Below are 16531 nucleotides of genomic sequence, written 5' to 3'. Positions count from 1 at the left end.
TGGTATTTGTTAAACTGCGCCATCTATTTTAACAGAAGCGCCATCTTTTTAAAAAGAGATTCCAAGATGGCGTTAAGATAAATGACAGTTGGCCAATCAAAAATTAATTTCCTTAACATTATCTCTATCTTTTTTCAATTCCGTTGACTTTCCAACATATGTGAAAATATTTAACTATAGGTATATATATTTATATATATTATGTTTATAGGTAGACAGTGAGGTAGTAGGAAATGGTATGACCGATTTCACAGCAACGCGAAAAGTTAACAAGAGAAACGAATATTGAATCATTGAGGGATGAATTAAACGGACGCGTCGGCGCAAGTTAAGGCAAAGAAAACAATTAGTCGTGGGCGCGTCGAGTTCGTATCTTTAAACCACAACAATACTCATTTTTAATTATTGTTAATAATTAATATAAAACTGAGATTAATTTATTTATATTATTTATAAGCCCTATTTGTGTATGCAGCAATATATTTTATATATTTAGTGTAAGTACTGTGTTTGTGAAACGGGCTAAGTGTAAGTGTGTTTCAGTCGAGAGTATAGAGGTTCATTGTAGCGACGCGTGTATAAACGGCCGTTGAGAATAAGACAGCGGGCGGTTCCCACCACGTCCTAGCAGAGCAACAAGTGTCAGATTTAGATAAACTATTGTTTTTATAAAATTGACAAGAAAATTTATTGCTCCATTGAAAAAAAATCAGGAATTAGATTGTAAGAGTGGATTGTTTGATCTATTAGACGAGGATGGGATGCGCTGTAAGCAACACGGGTGAAAAGGCTGCGGCCGAGAGATCCAAGAAAATTGACAAGGATCTACGTCTTGATGGCGAACGAGCTGCCAGTGAGGTCAAACTTCTTCTTCTGGGTACGATATATATTTTTTTCTTTTTTTTTTAATTATTTATTTCACTTGGTAAATTATTCTATTCTTGTATCAAGTGATTTCATCCTAATTAATAGAATTGAAGTGATTTAATCTTGACAGATTGATCATTTTTACAATGCCGAATTAATTTAAAGCATTGACGCTATTTTTGTACGCTGTAGGTAGTAATTATTATATTGTAACAGACGATACAGAAGTTAGTCGACTTTTTTAATTTTTTTTAAATCATTTAATTAGTACTACAAAATATTTTTAAAAAATTGCATGACATTTAAGTTAGCAGTCACTTTATTTTTTTATTTTATTTAATAAACAAATTTTTTCTGAAAAATTATTTAGAAAAATTGTATTTTTTATTCATTAAAATTTCTACATGCTATTATATTTTTCTTATTCTTTTTGCCATAATTTATTTGTTATGAAAAAATTATTAAATATCTGCTAAATTAATTATCAAAAATTGCACGTGTAGTTTTTAAAATTTTTTCTTATTTTTTTAATAAAATAATTTACAAATATTGTTAGGTGTCGGTTAATTTAATTTTCATTAAGAGACGATGTATGTATTGTGTATAGGTGTGCGTGTATGATACATACAAATGTAAAGATTGTCTCCCATGAAGTTGAATCATTAAATAAATATGATTCACAAGATAGCGATTGCTAGAAATATGATAGGTACATTACCCATGTTTACGTTGCTAAAATTTAATAAAAAATGATTTGATGAAAAATGATGCAATTATGTAAGAATAATTGATGAGGTTGATGATTAAAATTTGTAATGAAATATTGATAATGAATAATGATTTATTTTTTCAGGTGCTGGAGAGTCCGGTAAATCTACGATAGTGAAACAGATGAAAATAATCCACGAAACTGGATACAGCAGGGAAGAATGCGAGCAATACAAGCCGGTTGTTTACAGCAACACGATCCAGAGTCTTATGGCGATAATTCGGGCCATGGGCCAGCTGAGAATAAATTTCGCTGACCCAAATAAAGCTGTAAGTGTAATTAAATTAACTGGGTAAAATAAAATTGTTGGATAAATAATGTGGGTTGTATTGATGGATTTAATGTTGTGTTGCAGGAAACAGCGCGGCAATTTTTTACCCTAGCTTCCGCGGCAGAGGAGGGTGAGCTCACTGGGGAACTTGTGCTGCTAATGAAGAGATTATGGCAAGATGCAGGAGTGCAGCTTTGTTTCACACGTAGCAGAGAGTATCAATTAAATGACTCCGCTGCGTATTATTTGAATGCTCTGGATCGGATTGCGCAGCCTAATTATGTACCGACGCAACAAGATGTCCTGAGGACTCGAGTCAAAACGACGGGAATTGTAGAGACTTATTTTGCCTTCAAAGGATTGCATTTCAAGTAAATTTTTTTTAATTATTTATATTTACTAGCAACCTTGCAGTCACGATTATTAAAATTTTGGTTTATTAAGTAATGACTTTTGTCAAATGGCACTGTAATTTCTTAAATATTGATATTTTTAAAGATATAAGCTCATCCCGATGTTACACTCATCAAGAGCTTTCATTTGAGTACCCACATGCATTTTTGATATATTTTTCATATATTCATATATATAAATATATCAAATATATGAAAAATTGATGTGGGTACTCAAATGAAAGGTCTCGATGAGTGTAATGTCGGGGTGAGTTTATATCTTTGAAAATGTCAATATTTCACAAGATATTTATCAAATTGCACTGTACTTTCTTAACTATTGACATTTTTGAAGATATAAGCTCATACCGATGTTATACTCTTCAAGAGCTTTCATTTGAATACCCACATGCATTTTTATATATTTTTCATATGTTCATATATTCATATATATATATATATATATATGAATAATTGATGTGAGTACTCAAATAAAAAGTCCCGATGAGTGTAACATTGGGATGAGTTTAAATCTTCAAAAATGTCAATATTTCACAAGAAATTTATTAAATTGCAGCGTACTTTCTTAACTATTGACATTTTTAAAGATATAAACTCATCCCGATGTTACACTCATCAAGAGCTTTCATTTAAGTACCCACATTCATTTTTTTATATTTTTCATGTATTCATATATTTATATATATATATAAAAATATATGAAAAATTGATGTGGGTACTCAAATGAAAGGTCTTGATGAGTGCAATGTCGAGGTGAGCTTATATCTTTAAAAATGTCTATAGTTCTCAAGATACAAGGTCATTTCTTCATTAAGAGACAACATTTTTCTTATTCTCTTAATAATATAAATTTGGTGATTTTTGTTTAGAATGTTTGACGTCGGCGGCCAGAGATCGGAAAGGAAAAAGTGGATTCACTGCTTCGAGGGAGTAACAGCGATAATATTTTGCGTTGCTCTGAGTGGCTACGACCTTGTGCTTGCTGAAGATGAAGAAATGAACCGCATGATCGAGTCTATGAAGCTATTTGATTCGATTTGTAACAGTAAGTGGTTCATAGACACGTCAATAATTCTATTTTTAAATAAGAAAGATCTGTTTGAGGAGAAAATAGCCAAGAGCCCACTATCGATCTGTTTTCCGGAGTACAAAGGCGGCAACTCATTCGAAGAGTGTGCTGCTTACGTGCAAATGAAATTTGAGAATTTAAATAAACGCAAAGATCAAAAACAGATCTACACACACTTTACCTGTGCAACTGACACTTCTAACATTCAGTTTGTGTTTGACGCGGTAACTGATGTGATTATTAAAAATAATTTAAGTAATTGCGGACTGCTAAGTTGAATTTATCATTCCTGAGACGATAATTATTTTTTCTCATTATAAGATATTATTTATGACATTTTATATTACTTAGATTTTTTAATAATTAATTAATATTGCAACGATACACAAGTGCACTTTTGTATATATATTATATACCTTTTTATAAAATAATCCGCGAATTTTTATTGAATAAGATATTAAGCCATAATCACTTTCCATTTTTTTAATATTAATTTACGAAATATTTTATAGATCTATAAATATATATGTACGTATAAATCTCTTGTCCATGACTGAAACTTTTTTTTTTATAAGGAAAAATTTTGTAATCGGTATTATTTAAATATCATTTAGTCATAAAAAAGTTTTTTATACCATTTTGTAAAACATTAATTTATAATTCGATTTTTATAAAAGACAATATGTAGAATAATTGAATGAACAAATTTAAATGTAGACGACTGAGATTAAAGCATTTTTACCGAAAAAAAAAAATGTTAACAATTAATTTTATTAATAAATAAATAAGTAATAATAACAAACTAGAAACCTTGCAGACACTATGTGACTGCCGTGACTTGTGAACTATAAATAAATAAAATTTTGCTTTATTAAATAATGACTTTTGTTAAATTGCACTGCACTTTTTTAATTATTGACTTTTTGAAAGATATAAGCTCATCCTGATGTTACTCTTATCAAGAGCTTTCTTTTGAGTACCCACATGCATTTTTGATATATTTTTCATATATAAATATATAAAATATATGAAAAATTGATGTGGTTACTCAAATGAAAGATCTCGATCAGTGTAATGTCGGGGTGAGCTTATTTCTTTAAAAATGTCAATATTTCAAAAGATACAAGGTCGTTTCTTGATTATGTTTAATTTCACTGTATTTTCTTAACTATTGACATTTTTAAAGATATAAGCTCATCCCGATGTTACACTCATCGAGACCTTTCATTTGAGTACCCACATGACATTTTTCATATATTTTATATATATGGTATTTGTGAAATATATAAATATATAAAATATATGAAAAATTGATGTGGGTATTCAAATCAAAGGCCTTGATCAGTGTAACGTTGGGATGAGCTTATATCTTTAAAAATATCAATACTTCTCAAGATACAAGGTCGTTTCTTGATTATGTTAAATTGCACTGTACTTTCTTAACTATTGACATTTTTAAAGATATAAGCTCATTCCGATGTTACACTTATCAAGAGCTTTCATTTGAGTACCCACATGGATTTTCATATATTTTTCATATATTCATATATATATAAATATATAAAATATATGAAAAATTGATGTGGGTACTCAAATGAAAGGTCTGGATGAGTGCAACATCAGGATGAGCTTATATCTTTAAAAATGTCAATAGTTCACAAGATACAAGGTCATTTCTTAATCATAGATCTAGAGATAGAGCATTTTTGAATGCAGCCTTAATACTTATCAACCATAAAAACCCATTTTATCATATAATTACACTGGCCACAAAATTTGGCTTATTCTCTTAATAATATAAATAATTTATTTGTAGGTGAATATATCTTCACTGATTATTTCTTTATTAAATAAATAATCCAGTACACTTTTAAAATTTAATTTTTTACATCTGTCAGTGTTTAGATTTTTTTATTTTAAAATATCCAGATACTATTGATCAAATATATTTGGATTCGATGTTATATATATTTACACGATGCGACACATACATTCTATGCAGACTACTTAAATAAATTAAAAATAATATCAATATGTATTTTTATAATCTTTTAATTCCTCATACGTGTTTTCAAAACTTTTATAGAAACTTTTTTTATTCAACATTCTTATTTCATTTATAATTCTTTTTCTATTTATAATCCATTACTCGTATGGTAGCATTTATTACATTACAACAATTGGTCAACAATAGATTATATTTCACATAAAATACAGTGATATACACGGAGATTACATATGAATACTGTAGTTAGGCATATTGTATATCCATCATTAAAAAAAATTTAACATTCATTATTACGACTTGAAACTTTTATCCATAACGTTACAATTATTAATTATGATTTGGTGCAGGTCTACCAAGCATAATCAATAATCTATCGAATTTTTTTAAACTCAACTATTCTTAATTTAAGGTTTTAACGTACTATTAGCGTGCATATTTTTGATCATCATTTATTAAACTAATACCTAATAAATTAGTTAGAATAAATTATAAATTTTATACTGGCAAGCTTAAAATAAAATTAAAGAAGTGTCTATTCACACGTAAAAAAGACCTGATGAATCTACGCGGCGTGGATTTTTAGGACTATTTTACGTATGAATAAACATGCTCTAAAATTAATCACCAGGCAGTAAATAAATTTGTTTGGAATGTTATTGAGTTATCAGTGATAACTTATTGAGCTAAATTTCATTGAGGTATAAAGATGGCATTTCTAACTTTAGCTATCAATTAAAATAATAACTAATATTATGACTGGCTAAGGATATTAAATTTCTCACAATACACTGAGGAAAAAATAGATTTATTTTTAAAAAAAATTTATTTTTATTATAAGAAATTAACTTGTTAGAATTTTATTTCTTAGCTGAAGAAATAAAGATTTTTTTCATAAGGTAAAAGACCTAGTTATTGACACTGGTCTAATTGTTTGACAATTTTATTTTTATTAAAAAAATTCAATGCTCTCAAAATACCAATTTTAAAAAAATTTATAATTCCAAAATTATATTTATTAATTTATTAGAGTTGATTTGTTTTTTTTTTTAATTAAAATAAAATTTCAAGTTAATAACTAGGCCAGTGTCAATAACTGAGTCTTTTACCTCAATTTTTTATTGAAAAAAAATTAATATATAAGGTAAAAGACCCAGTTATTGACACTGGCCTAGTTATTGACTTGAAATTTTATTTTAATGAAAAATAAATAAATCAAATCTAATAAATTAATAAATATAATTTTTGAATTCTAAATTTCAAATTGTTTTTTTTGAGAACATTTAATTTTTTTAATTAGAATAAATACTGCAAGTGTCAAACAACTAGGCCAGTGTCAATAATTAGGTCTTTTACCTTACTCAGCTTGGAAATTTTTTTCTAAAATTTTCAAATAAAAAAAAAATGACTAAAAAAAAATTTATATTTTTTCAGCTAAAAAATAAAATTATTAAAAATTTCTCATAAAAAAAACCCCAAATTTTTTTTGAAAATAAATTATAATACTAAAGTTAGCCGACGTTTTTAATTTTTTGATTTTTTTTAATAATTAAATTAGAACAAAAAAATATTTTTAAAAAATTGCGCTTACAGTTTTTATAGTTTTTTACAAGTGAAAATTTTTTTTTTATTTTTTTGCAATCATTTTTTCAATAAAAAAAATTCTAAAAATTTTTAAATGTCGGCTAACTTAATTTTCATAAATAAATTTTTTCTCACTGCAACAACAAAAATCTACTGAGGATTCCGAGTAGGAATAGGAGGCCCACCTCCAGACCTAGCAGGAACAGGCGGAGGTAAGTTAGGAGGCGGCAAACTCGGCGGCGGATGTTGCGGTGGCGGAACGGGCATCTGCCTTTGTGGAAGCGGCGGAGGAGCCGAATTCGGCGGCTTAGACTCTTGACCGTCTGTCGCAGACCTAGGTAACGGAGGCGGGGGTCTATTAGGAACCGGATAATTCGGCGGTTCATCCAAAATTTCTTCATAAATCGCCGACTCAGGTGAGAGCCTCTCAGACTTCTCCAAGTCCTCAGCTCTCGACGAAACAAACTGATTCTGCATCACACTAATCACTCCCGCCCGAGGAAGAGGCCTTCTCTCATGAGCCGGGCTCCTTGGAGGAGCCGGACGAGTAGGAGGCGCCGGTCTAGGCGGTCTGTTTCCATCACTCGGACTAGATCTTCCAGAATTAGGATCATCAGCGATCTCCAATTGCTCAAGCCTCGAAACATTCCTCGAAGGCGAGTCATCATACTGCGGAATGGTAGTATTGCTGCAAATTTCAATTTCCTTTTGAATTAATTGCACCCAATGCGGAGACTTTAATGACAGCTTCAACGTCTGACCGCAGACTTGAGTCATGCCTTTGCGAGCAGCCGAGAGAGCGCATTGACCGTCGCGGAACGTTACCCAGATAGTTTCCCCAACAAACCTCACAAGAATCACCTCGCCTATATGCGAAAGTTCCTGCAGAAGCGCCAGCATAAAATTGTCATCAAACACACTGTCAATATCTTCACTTTCCTCAGTAGCTTTTACAATAATCGTCCCATCAGGAGGCCCCAGGTCTTCAATAACTTCCTTAAACACAGCCTCCCGTTTCTCCGGATCAACAACATGAACATCCACATCAATGATCGCAATCACCGGACGATGGTCACTTTGTTTCAACTCAGCCCTGCCGTAGTAAATTAATCTTCCGGGGTTCCAATCAGCTGGAGAATCAATGTCCGGAATCTGCTTGCGTCTTTTCCAAAGAACCCGATCTGTCCAAGCAGGCTGACGACATTTTTCACTGGTATCATAATCATCCGAAAATAAATCGTACTTATAAGTCGGAGGGAAGGTGATAGGACCTAGAAGCGAAATGAATAATGTCAATTTTGAATTACCAAAATATTCTACTTTTGCTTTAGAAAAAAAAAACTCTTTTGTAGTCACTGCAATACGACTATGGCAAAATTTGACGGGATAAATTGTAAATGCTAGTCGTTTAGAAGTACTTAAAGTAAAGATGTTCGATTATCTACTTGAACTGGATTTTCAGTAGCTTCTTTATTATAAATTGGCTTCCCTAGTCATTATTTGATATTTTATATTACAAATTAGTAATTCTGTACAATTATCTTAGTTAGATCCAAAAGTCATTAAACTTTAAGTTTATTATTAAATTTATGTAGTCAAACAAATTACACCGAAAACATGTAATGTATTTTAGAATTTATCATATCTACACTTATGTTGTGTAAAAATTAATTAAATTAACTTTGTATTCTATTATTGTAAACACAACTATGTAAAATTTCTTCACGGAAAAAAGTAAACTGTAATAAATAACAGTCGATTTATAATAAGTAATGATCAACTGCTAAAAATTACCATTTTAAATAGTAAAATTGCGATTTTACTATTTACTTTATAATATTTACCATTTAAACGTTACAATTTACTCTTTACATGGAAGAAAATACTATTTCAAACAGTAATATTCGCTATGTAAATATCTAAAATGTTAAAGTATAATAATTAAGAATTCAAACTTTGATATTTATCATTTCGTATCTAAAAAATGATCTTATGATATGTAAAAAGTATAAAATAAAGTTAGTAAATTTCTAATACAAGCAATGTCAATATTTACAAAGTAAAATGGTAAATTTTAAATACAACGCTAAAAATCAAACTGTAATTATTGACTTGCTTGGACTGGTAAAATGTATATTTTGAAAGTATAATTTTTACTGTTTCAAATGTTAAATTTTCCCAGAGTGAGACCCCCTTCTCTTTCATCTAAGTTCCCCTTCTCTTCATAATATGGACTATATATTGAAATGGCAATTTTTACTGTTTGAAACTGTAATTTTTTAATGAAAGAGTCGTTATTTACTCTAGTGACAGCTACTAATCTCTTAATTTGGATATTAAATTACAAATTGTGGCTTTTATACTTTCTACATTAAGTTCTGTAATATTTATATTTTTGCCACCCCGATGTCCGCTTTACTGTTTGAAACTATAAAAATGAACCGGAATCCGAGTGAATATTACAGTTTACTTTTTTCCGTGTTGCCATTCGGCTAATTGTCTTGGCATAATAATAAACACAATACAATACAATACCTTCAATAAAATTCTTGAACACATTTCCCTGCTCCTGTTGAACCAGCAGCTGATCAAACTGCAGAATCTGGTCCAGTTCATTATTCCTGATCAATTCTTTCATCTCATCTTTGTCCATATCAACTCTATAATTAAAATCTCCGCACCAAAAAACGTAATCATGAGTATTAAGTGTCCTCCCCATTGGAAAAGCTAACTTTCTAGTAATTTCAGCATAGTCTGCGTTTCTTTCACTGACTTGGGACTGGCCGGCTGCAAAATGAGCGCAGACGAAGCAGAATGATGTTGAATATAACACACACCTTATTGCAGCGGCGCCTTTGTTACCCGTAGCTCCTCCGAGGCCAGTTTTAACGCAATCTACAGCTACGTCTCTTAAATGAGGAGCATGCTGCGGTCTGATGAATAAATACAAGCAGACTCCGACTAATTGCTGGTAAGTCACCAAAATATATTCAGTGTCTCGGGAGATTACCTTCTGGAGCTCTTCCGCCCACGCTCGGGCGTTGTCGCTACTTGCTGCCATTATATTGCTCGCGTTTAGGTCGACTATCTCTTCGAACCCGACCGCGAAGACATCAACTGGAACTCCATCGTCATCTGGAGCTAAAAGGTAGGTAGTGTTGCGGGGAGCGTCGAGGAGCCAGTCGGATAAAGACACATCCTTGTAGACGACACTGCGGAAGTGTTTGCCGCCGTTGACGTTGTAAGTTCCCACGCCGATGCGGAGATTTATTGTTTGTAAATATTCGCTGTAGCGCTTGCACATTTCTCTCAAGACACTTGGAGGAGCGTGGAGCATGTTTGAGGGTAATAATAACCGAGCTCGGTCTGCTAGCTCGGTGTTGAGGGTGGAGCCTAGGAGTAAAATGTCGATAGCTTCTTGCTTGCTGGAGTCTAATAAATTGTTTTGAATTGTTCGAGCGGCGGAGCGAGCACCGTCCATTAATTTGGAGCTTCCTTGAATTGCTCCGGTGCCTGCGTAAATTTTGCTGACTTCGTTCCCGTTGTTGATCCACATTTGGCGGAAGACTTCCTCGAATCGGGAGACTAATTGTTGCTTCTCGAATAATTTTACCAGTGATAGTTGTTTTGAAAGGATTTCTAAGGCTAGAAATGTTTGGACGCAGTTAGTCCTGTCTAGGCAGTCGAGGCAATTTGTACGGATTGTACCGACTTGCTCGCTGATCACGGAAGTTCCGACAGCGTAAAATAGTGAAAAGGAGTCTAGATACTTTTCTACTTTCGCTTTTAACTTGGAGAGATTCTTTGTGTTGCCGCCACGACACTCTTGGTGGTAGTCGAAGATTATGTGAGGCACGTCTATGTGCTGGGATAAATTGTGGTGGCTTTGAAACATCTGGCTTAACATCGCTTCGCTTTCTTTGCTGCCGATTAAACTTGAGCCGAGTAGGTTTATTATTACTTGCTGGCCGTAGCGCTGCTTTATCATACTCAGGTGACGGTCGAATGCTGGAGATGCTGTGTCGAAGCCTCGGGAGATTTTTACTTTGTGAGAACCTACTTGGATTCCTGGTTGCTCCCAGAAGAGAGGCACTGAGCCACGGGTTTGCACGTAGGAGGTCACTTCATTGTCTAGGTAAATTATTTGCTCCGTTTCGACGAAATTTGCTACATGGCCGTCGTCGTTTGTTCCCCGGACGTTGAATCTGGAAATTATTTATTTGTTTTTTTATTAATCTAAAAATATTATGCAATAAATAAAAGTATGATACTGAAATTAGCGGGAATTTTATGATTCTTTGAATTTTTATAACTCATAAATTATAAAAAAAGAATATTTATTATTGAAAGTTTGTATTTATAATTTATATTATTAAGAGAATAAAAAAAAATTTTGGATTAAAGATAGTCATATGATAAAATCGGTTTTTTTAGTGAAATTTAGTGTCATTGCAAAGGTCTTAATTTGCATTTGAAAATGTTCTCTAGATACATTATTCAGAAATGACCTTGTATCTTGTGAACTATTGACACTTTTGAAGATATAAGCTCATCTCGATGTTACACTCATCAAGACCTTTCATTTGAGTACCCACATCAATTTTTCATATATTTTATATATTTATATATATGTATAAATAAAAAATATATCAATATACATGTGGGTATTTAAATGAAAGCTCTTGATGAGTGTAACATCGGGATGAGCTTATATCTTTAAAAATGTCAATATTTAAGAAAGTAAAGTGCAATTTAATAAATATCCTGTGAAATATTGACATTTTTAAAGATATAAGCTCATTCCGATGTTACACTCATCAAGAGCTTTCATTTGAGTACCCACATTAATTTTTCATATATACATAAATATATGAAAAATTGATGTGGGTACTCAAATGAAAGCTCTTGATGAGTGTAATATCGGAATGAGCTTATATCTTTAAAAACGTCAATATTTAAGAAAATACAGTGCAATTAACATAATTAAGAAACGACCTTGTATTTTGAGAACTATTGACATTTTTAAAGACATAAGCTCACTCCGACATTACACTCGTCGAGACCTTTCATTTGAGTACCTACGTCAATTTTTCATATATTTTATATATTTATATATATGTATTTATGAAAAATATATCAAAAATGCATGTGGATACTCAAATGAAAGCTCTTGATGAGTGTAACATTGGAATGAGCTTATATCTTTAAAAACGACAATATTTAAGAAAGTACAGTGCAATTTAACAATATACCATTAAATCTCTACATGTGGAATTTTTTCCATTATTATTTAATTATTATAAAAATTTTTAAGTGTCTGTTAAATTCAGTAACATAAAAAATTATGTTGATACATTATCAAGAATAAATAAATAAAATATTATCAATTGTAATTTTACCTGGTACCAGCACGTTCACAACTAAGTCGTGAAACAACAACAGCTCTAGCTTGCCTGTGACCAACATAAACGGTCCGTATTTCAACACTTCCACACATCGCTTTTAATAACCATTGATTTGTATCGACTCCATACCTCAGCAAGTGAATGTGAAGCATACGATTCCTGTTTTGAATTTAAATAAGAAATTTAACTGACTGTATGATAATAATAAGTATATTTGTTTATTGATCGACTCACCAGAAAAATCTATTATCAGTACACGTTGATTTATATCTTCGCTGAACACTCAAGGTAATATCAAGAGCTTCGTGTGTCCCAGCAGTCCAGGAGAAGTAAAACGTACCAGAGTTCAAGACCTTCCGAACTTCAGAAACTCTGTCTTCGTTTCCTTGCGTGTAATGCAGAGGAACAAAGTGTGTCTGGGTGATTCTGAATATCTCCGAGTCGCCTATTTTGCCCATGGAAAAACACCCGGTCACCAGCACCAGGTAAAGGTGGGTATTTTCTCCAGCATTCAGCTGGAGAACTCCAAGACACCCGTAGGCGTCCAGCAGCTTTGTGTATTGAGACTTCAAGGACTCTGTTTCTTGCGCAGCTGTAAATTTATTTTGATTATTTGGATTTGTAAACAATATTAAGAGATTTACTTTATCAAAACTGATTATTTTTTTTTTCTTATAAAGATTATTTATTTGACATTGAAGTAATTTTATTATCAATTCGCTGAATTGGAGAACTAATTACTTTTCTACGCCCACTATTATTAGCTATTAATAGTCATGGTTAAGTATTTTTTTTTATTATTATTGTTGTTACAATTCTTAATAAATAGTATATCATAATTTTAAAATAATAAAGAATTAACAGATATTAAATAGTTTTTTAATTTTTTAAAAATTAATAAATTACTCCAAAAAAAATATTTAAAAAAATTACAATAATTTTTTTTTTCAATTTCTAGAATTAAAATTTTTTATAAAATTTTATTTATTATGATTATACTGAAGTGAACAAACATTGAAAATTTTTTAAATAATTTTTTTTATTTAAATTGATTTATAAAAAATAAAAAAAAATTGATTTTATTTATTATAATTACACTAAAGTTAACAAAGATTAAAAATTTTTAAATTAATTCTTTTTATTTAAATTGACTTGTGATAAAAATAAAAAAAATTGACAGCTATCAGTTAACTTCACTATTTATTATAAAATTGTTAAAATAAAGAATGAAAATTAAGTTAGCCGACATTTAAAAATATTTAGAATTTTTTTTTATCAAAAAAATCATTGCAAAATAATAAAAAAAATTTTCATCTGTAAAAAACTTGAAAAACTCTAAGTGCAATTTTTTAAAAATATTTTTTAGTTCTAATTTAATAATTAAAAAAAATCAAAAAATTAAAAACCTCGGCTAACTTTAGTGTTATAAATAAAGATAATAATAAAGTTAGCCGACATTTTTTATTTTTTTATTTTGCTTAATTTATTAAATTATAACTAAAAAATATTTTTAAAAAATTGCACTTATAGTTTTTTAAGTTTTTAACAAATGAAAAAAAATTTTTTTCATTTCTTTGTAATAATTTTTTAATAAAAAAAATCATAAAAATTTTTAGATGTCAGCTAACTTTATTTTCATTAAATAAAGATGACACTGAAGTTAGCTAACAACTGTCAATTTTAAAAATTTTTATAATAATCAAATTACAATAAAAAAATTTCCACAAATAATTCTATTTAATTTTCACATGTGGAATTTTTAAATTAAATTTTTCATAATAATTATATATTTTGTAAAATTCTAAAAAAATTTCCAACGTCTGTCAACTTCAGTGTAATTATAATAAATAAAATTTTATAAAAATCTTCAAGTGTCAGTTAATTAAAGTAATGACACTGAAGTTGTCAGACATTATAAATATTTTAATAAATTTTTAGCAATAAAATTTTTATAAAAAAAATTGCACGTGTGAAAATAAAAAAAAATTATAAGTGAAAATTTTTTGGAGCATTTTTTATATAATTTTAATTGATTTTTTATAATAAAAAAATTGACAGCTGATTACTAACTTTAGTATTATATTTAATAATCATGAACAAGTGAGGTGCATTGCGACAACAATACTTACAAAGAACCGCGACTGCTTGTGATTCAAAGAGCACAGTGTCCTTACAGTTACGATGCTCCAAAATAAGCGAATGAGGACTTGGAGGTTTCAATTTTTCGTAAACACGAAACCCTTTGCCCATCGCCATTGTAAAACACTTTTATAAATGTTAATCCAGCTGCCAAATTAGATGATGTGATCTAACGAGTATCAACTATGGATTATCAGAGACAGATGATAGTGACAGTAGAAAATTAATATAATTCCCGTCATGCGTTTTAAACAATTAAAAATATATTCACCGGTTTTATTTTATCAATTAAATTTATTTATCCGAGGAGAATAATTCAGTTGGATAGTAGCACTTTGATGACACTGAACTTTACTAACCAATCCAACAACGAATCCTGGTCCCGGCATCACCGTGTCCCTCTCCAGTCACTATTCTGACCAAGTCACTTCGTCTCTCTTTTGATTTACTGTCTTCCTTTGGTATGTATTACGCTCTAGCGCTTTATCCTCTTTACTTACATTCACACATCTATCGCCTACGAAAGCATGCGCATTTTATAGTCAATATTTCAATACCTTCACTTTTAAATTATACCTTTGTATTTTTACTGCATTGACGTTTAATTAACTACCTCTTGGCTATTTTTACTAACATTCAAAAAGTTATTATTGGTAAAAGTTTATTTAATTTTTATGACATTAAACTTAGCAGTCTTGACAGTTTTTTAATTTTTTTAACTAACAAATTTGTTCCAAAAAATTATTTTTAAAAAATTGCATTTTTTATTTTTTTAAATTTCTACGTGTTAATTTTTTTTTCTAATTTTTCTTGGCAATAATTTATTTATTAAAAACATTCTTAAAATTATTGAATATCTACTAAATTAATTTTAATTTTTTATGATACTAAAATTTTCAGATATTTGTCAATTTTTTTAGGAATTTTATAAAAAAAATTTTAATTAAAATTTTTCAAAAATTACACGAGCAAATTTTTCAAAAAATATTTTTTTCTATAATCAATTTTTTATTTTTTTTTAACTAACAAATTTGTTTCAAAAAATTATTTTAAAAAAATTGCATTTTTTACTTTTTAAAATTTCTACATGTCAATTTTTTTTTCTAATTTTTCTTGGCAATAATTTATTTATTAAAAACATTCTTAAAATTATTGAATATGTACTAAATTAATTTTAATTATTTTTTTTTTTTATACTAAAATTGTCAGATATTTATGAATTTTTTTGGGAATTTTATAAAAAAATTTAAAAATTTTTTAAAAATTACACAAGCAAACTTTTTAAAAATATTTTTTTTTTTATAATTAATTTGTAATAAAAATAAAAAAAATTGATAAAACTGAAGTTGAGAAACTTCTGATAATTTTTAGAATTTTTTTAACAAATAAATCATGACAAGAAAAATTTATTTAAAAAATTCTATCTATAGAAGCTCTAAAAAATTATAAATGCAATTTTATAAAAATAATTTTCTAGACCTAGTTTTAAAAAAATTGTCAAGTTTCATGAAATTTTAATTTTATTTATCAAAAAAATTATTTTAAAAAAAATTGCATTTTTTATTTTTTAAAATTTCAACGTCAATTTTTTTTTTGCCATAATTTATTTGCTATAAAATTTTAAAAATTATTAAATAAATGCTAAATTAATTTTCATAATTTTACTGTACTTCAATTATCTGTAATAATTAAAAAAAAATTAATTAGAGTATAAAAATACAATAAAAAATATTTTCATAAGTAATTTATTTACTTAAGCAAAACAATTTTCTTTTTCGTTGATAAATTTATGTAATACTTACATAAATATAAATAAAGCTATAAATATAATTATGAATGAAAATAGTTCATGAAGTAATTATTACTAGTCTTGATAATCATTTAATATTAAATAATGAAGAATGAAATATATTTCACTTGAAAAATCTAATGATCGCTATTAAAAAAAAAATGTGAGATATAGAATTCTTGTATAAGTAGTTTCACAATTGTATTTACATAATTAACGC

General features: G+C 29.1%; 2 protein-coding genes across 2 annotated transcripts; one reads left to right on the top strand and one right to left on the bottom strand.

Annotated features, from left to right (window-relative positions):
• Positions 1 to 221: 221 nt before the first annotated feature.
• LOC123259549 (guanine nucleotide-binding protein G(i) subunit alpha) lies at positions 222 to 4166 on the top strand. The gene is made up of 4 exons (XM_044720131.1): positions 222 to 877; positions 1721 to 1905; positions 1992 to 2278; positions 3190 to 4166. The coding sequence occupies exons 1-4, from the start codon at positions 757 to 759 to the stop codon at positions 3665 to 3667; spliced, it is 1071 nt and encodes a 356-aa protein (XP_044576066.1). The 5' UTR covers positions 222 to 756; the 3' UTR covers positions 3668 to 4166.
• A 2873-nt stretch (positions 4167 to 7039) lies between these two features.
• On the bottom strand, positions 7040 to 14954 carry LOC123259526 (synaptojanin-1). The gene is made up of 6 exons (XM_044720080.1): positions 14794 to 14954; positions 14513 to 14705; positions 12618 to 12975; positions 12378 to 12542; positions 9514 to 11183; positions 7040 to 8249 (listed from the first exon to the last, which is right to left on the bottom strand). The coding sequence occupies exons 2-6, from the start codon at positions 14637 to 14639 to the stop codon at positions 7129 to 7131; spliced, it is 3441 nt and encodes a 1146-aa protein (XP_044576015.1). The 5' UTR covers positions 14640 to 14705; positions 14794 to 14954; the 3' UTR covers positions 7040 to 7128.
• Between the last annotated feature and the right edge of the window lie 1577 nt (positions 14955 to 16531).

This window comes from Cotesia glomerata, linkage group LG2, assembly GCF_020080835.1.
Source record: "Cotesia glomerata isolate CgM1 linkage group LG2, MPM_Cglom_v2.3, whole genome shotgun sequence".
Taxonomy (NCBI): Eukaryota; Metazoa; Arthropoda; class Insecta; order Hymenoptera; family Braconidae; genus Cotesia; species Cotesia glomerata.
The sequence above is the reverse complement of the archived record's forward strand: the minus strand, read 5'-3'. Positions and strand labels throughout refer to the sequence as shown.

Bases quoted from the DNA above. Each gene is read 5' to 3' on its own strand.
- LOC123259526 (XM_044720080.1), bottom strand. From the start codon at position 14,639: ATGGCGATGGGCAAAGGGTTTCGTGTTTACGAAAAATTGAAACCTCCA. The intron at 12,976-14,512 runs GTAAGTATTGTT...ATAAATTTACAG, and splicing joins ACAAGCAGTCGCGGTTCTTT to CTGCGCAAGAAACAGAGTCC. The intron at 11,184-12,377 runs GTAAAATTACAA...AATAATTTCCAG, and splicing joins TGTGAACGTGCTGGTACCAG to ATTCAACGTCCGGGGAACAA.
- LOC123259549 (XM_044720131.1), top strand. From the start codon at position 757: ATGGGATGCGCTGTAAGCAACACGGGTGAAAAGGCTGCGGCCGAGAGA. The intron at 1,906-1,991 runs GTAAGTGTAATT...GTTGTGTTGCAG, and splicing joins TCGCTGACCCAAATAAAGCT to GAAACAGCGCGGCAATTTTT. The intron at 2,279-3,189 runs GTAAATTTTTTT...ATTTTTGTTTAG, and splicing joins TTCAAAGGATTGCATTTCAA to AATGTTTGACGTCGGCGGCC.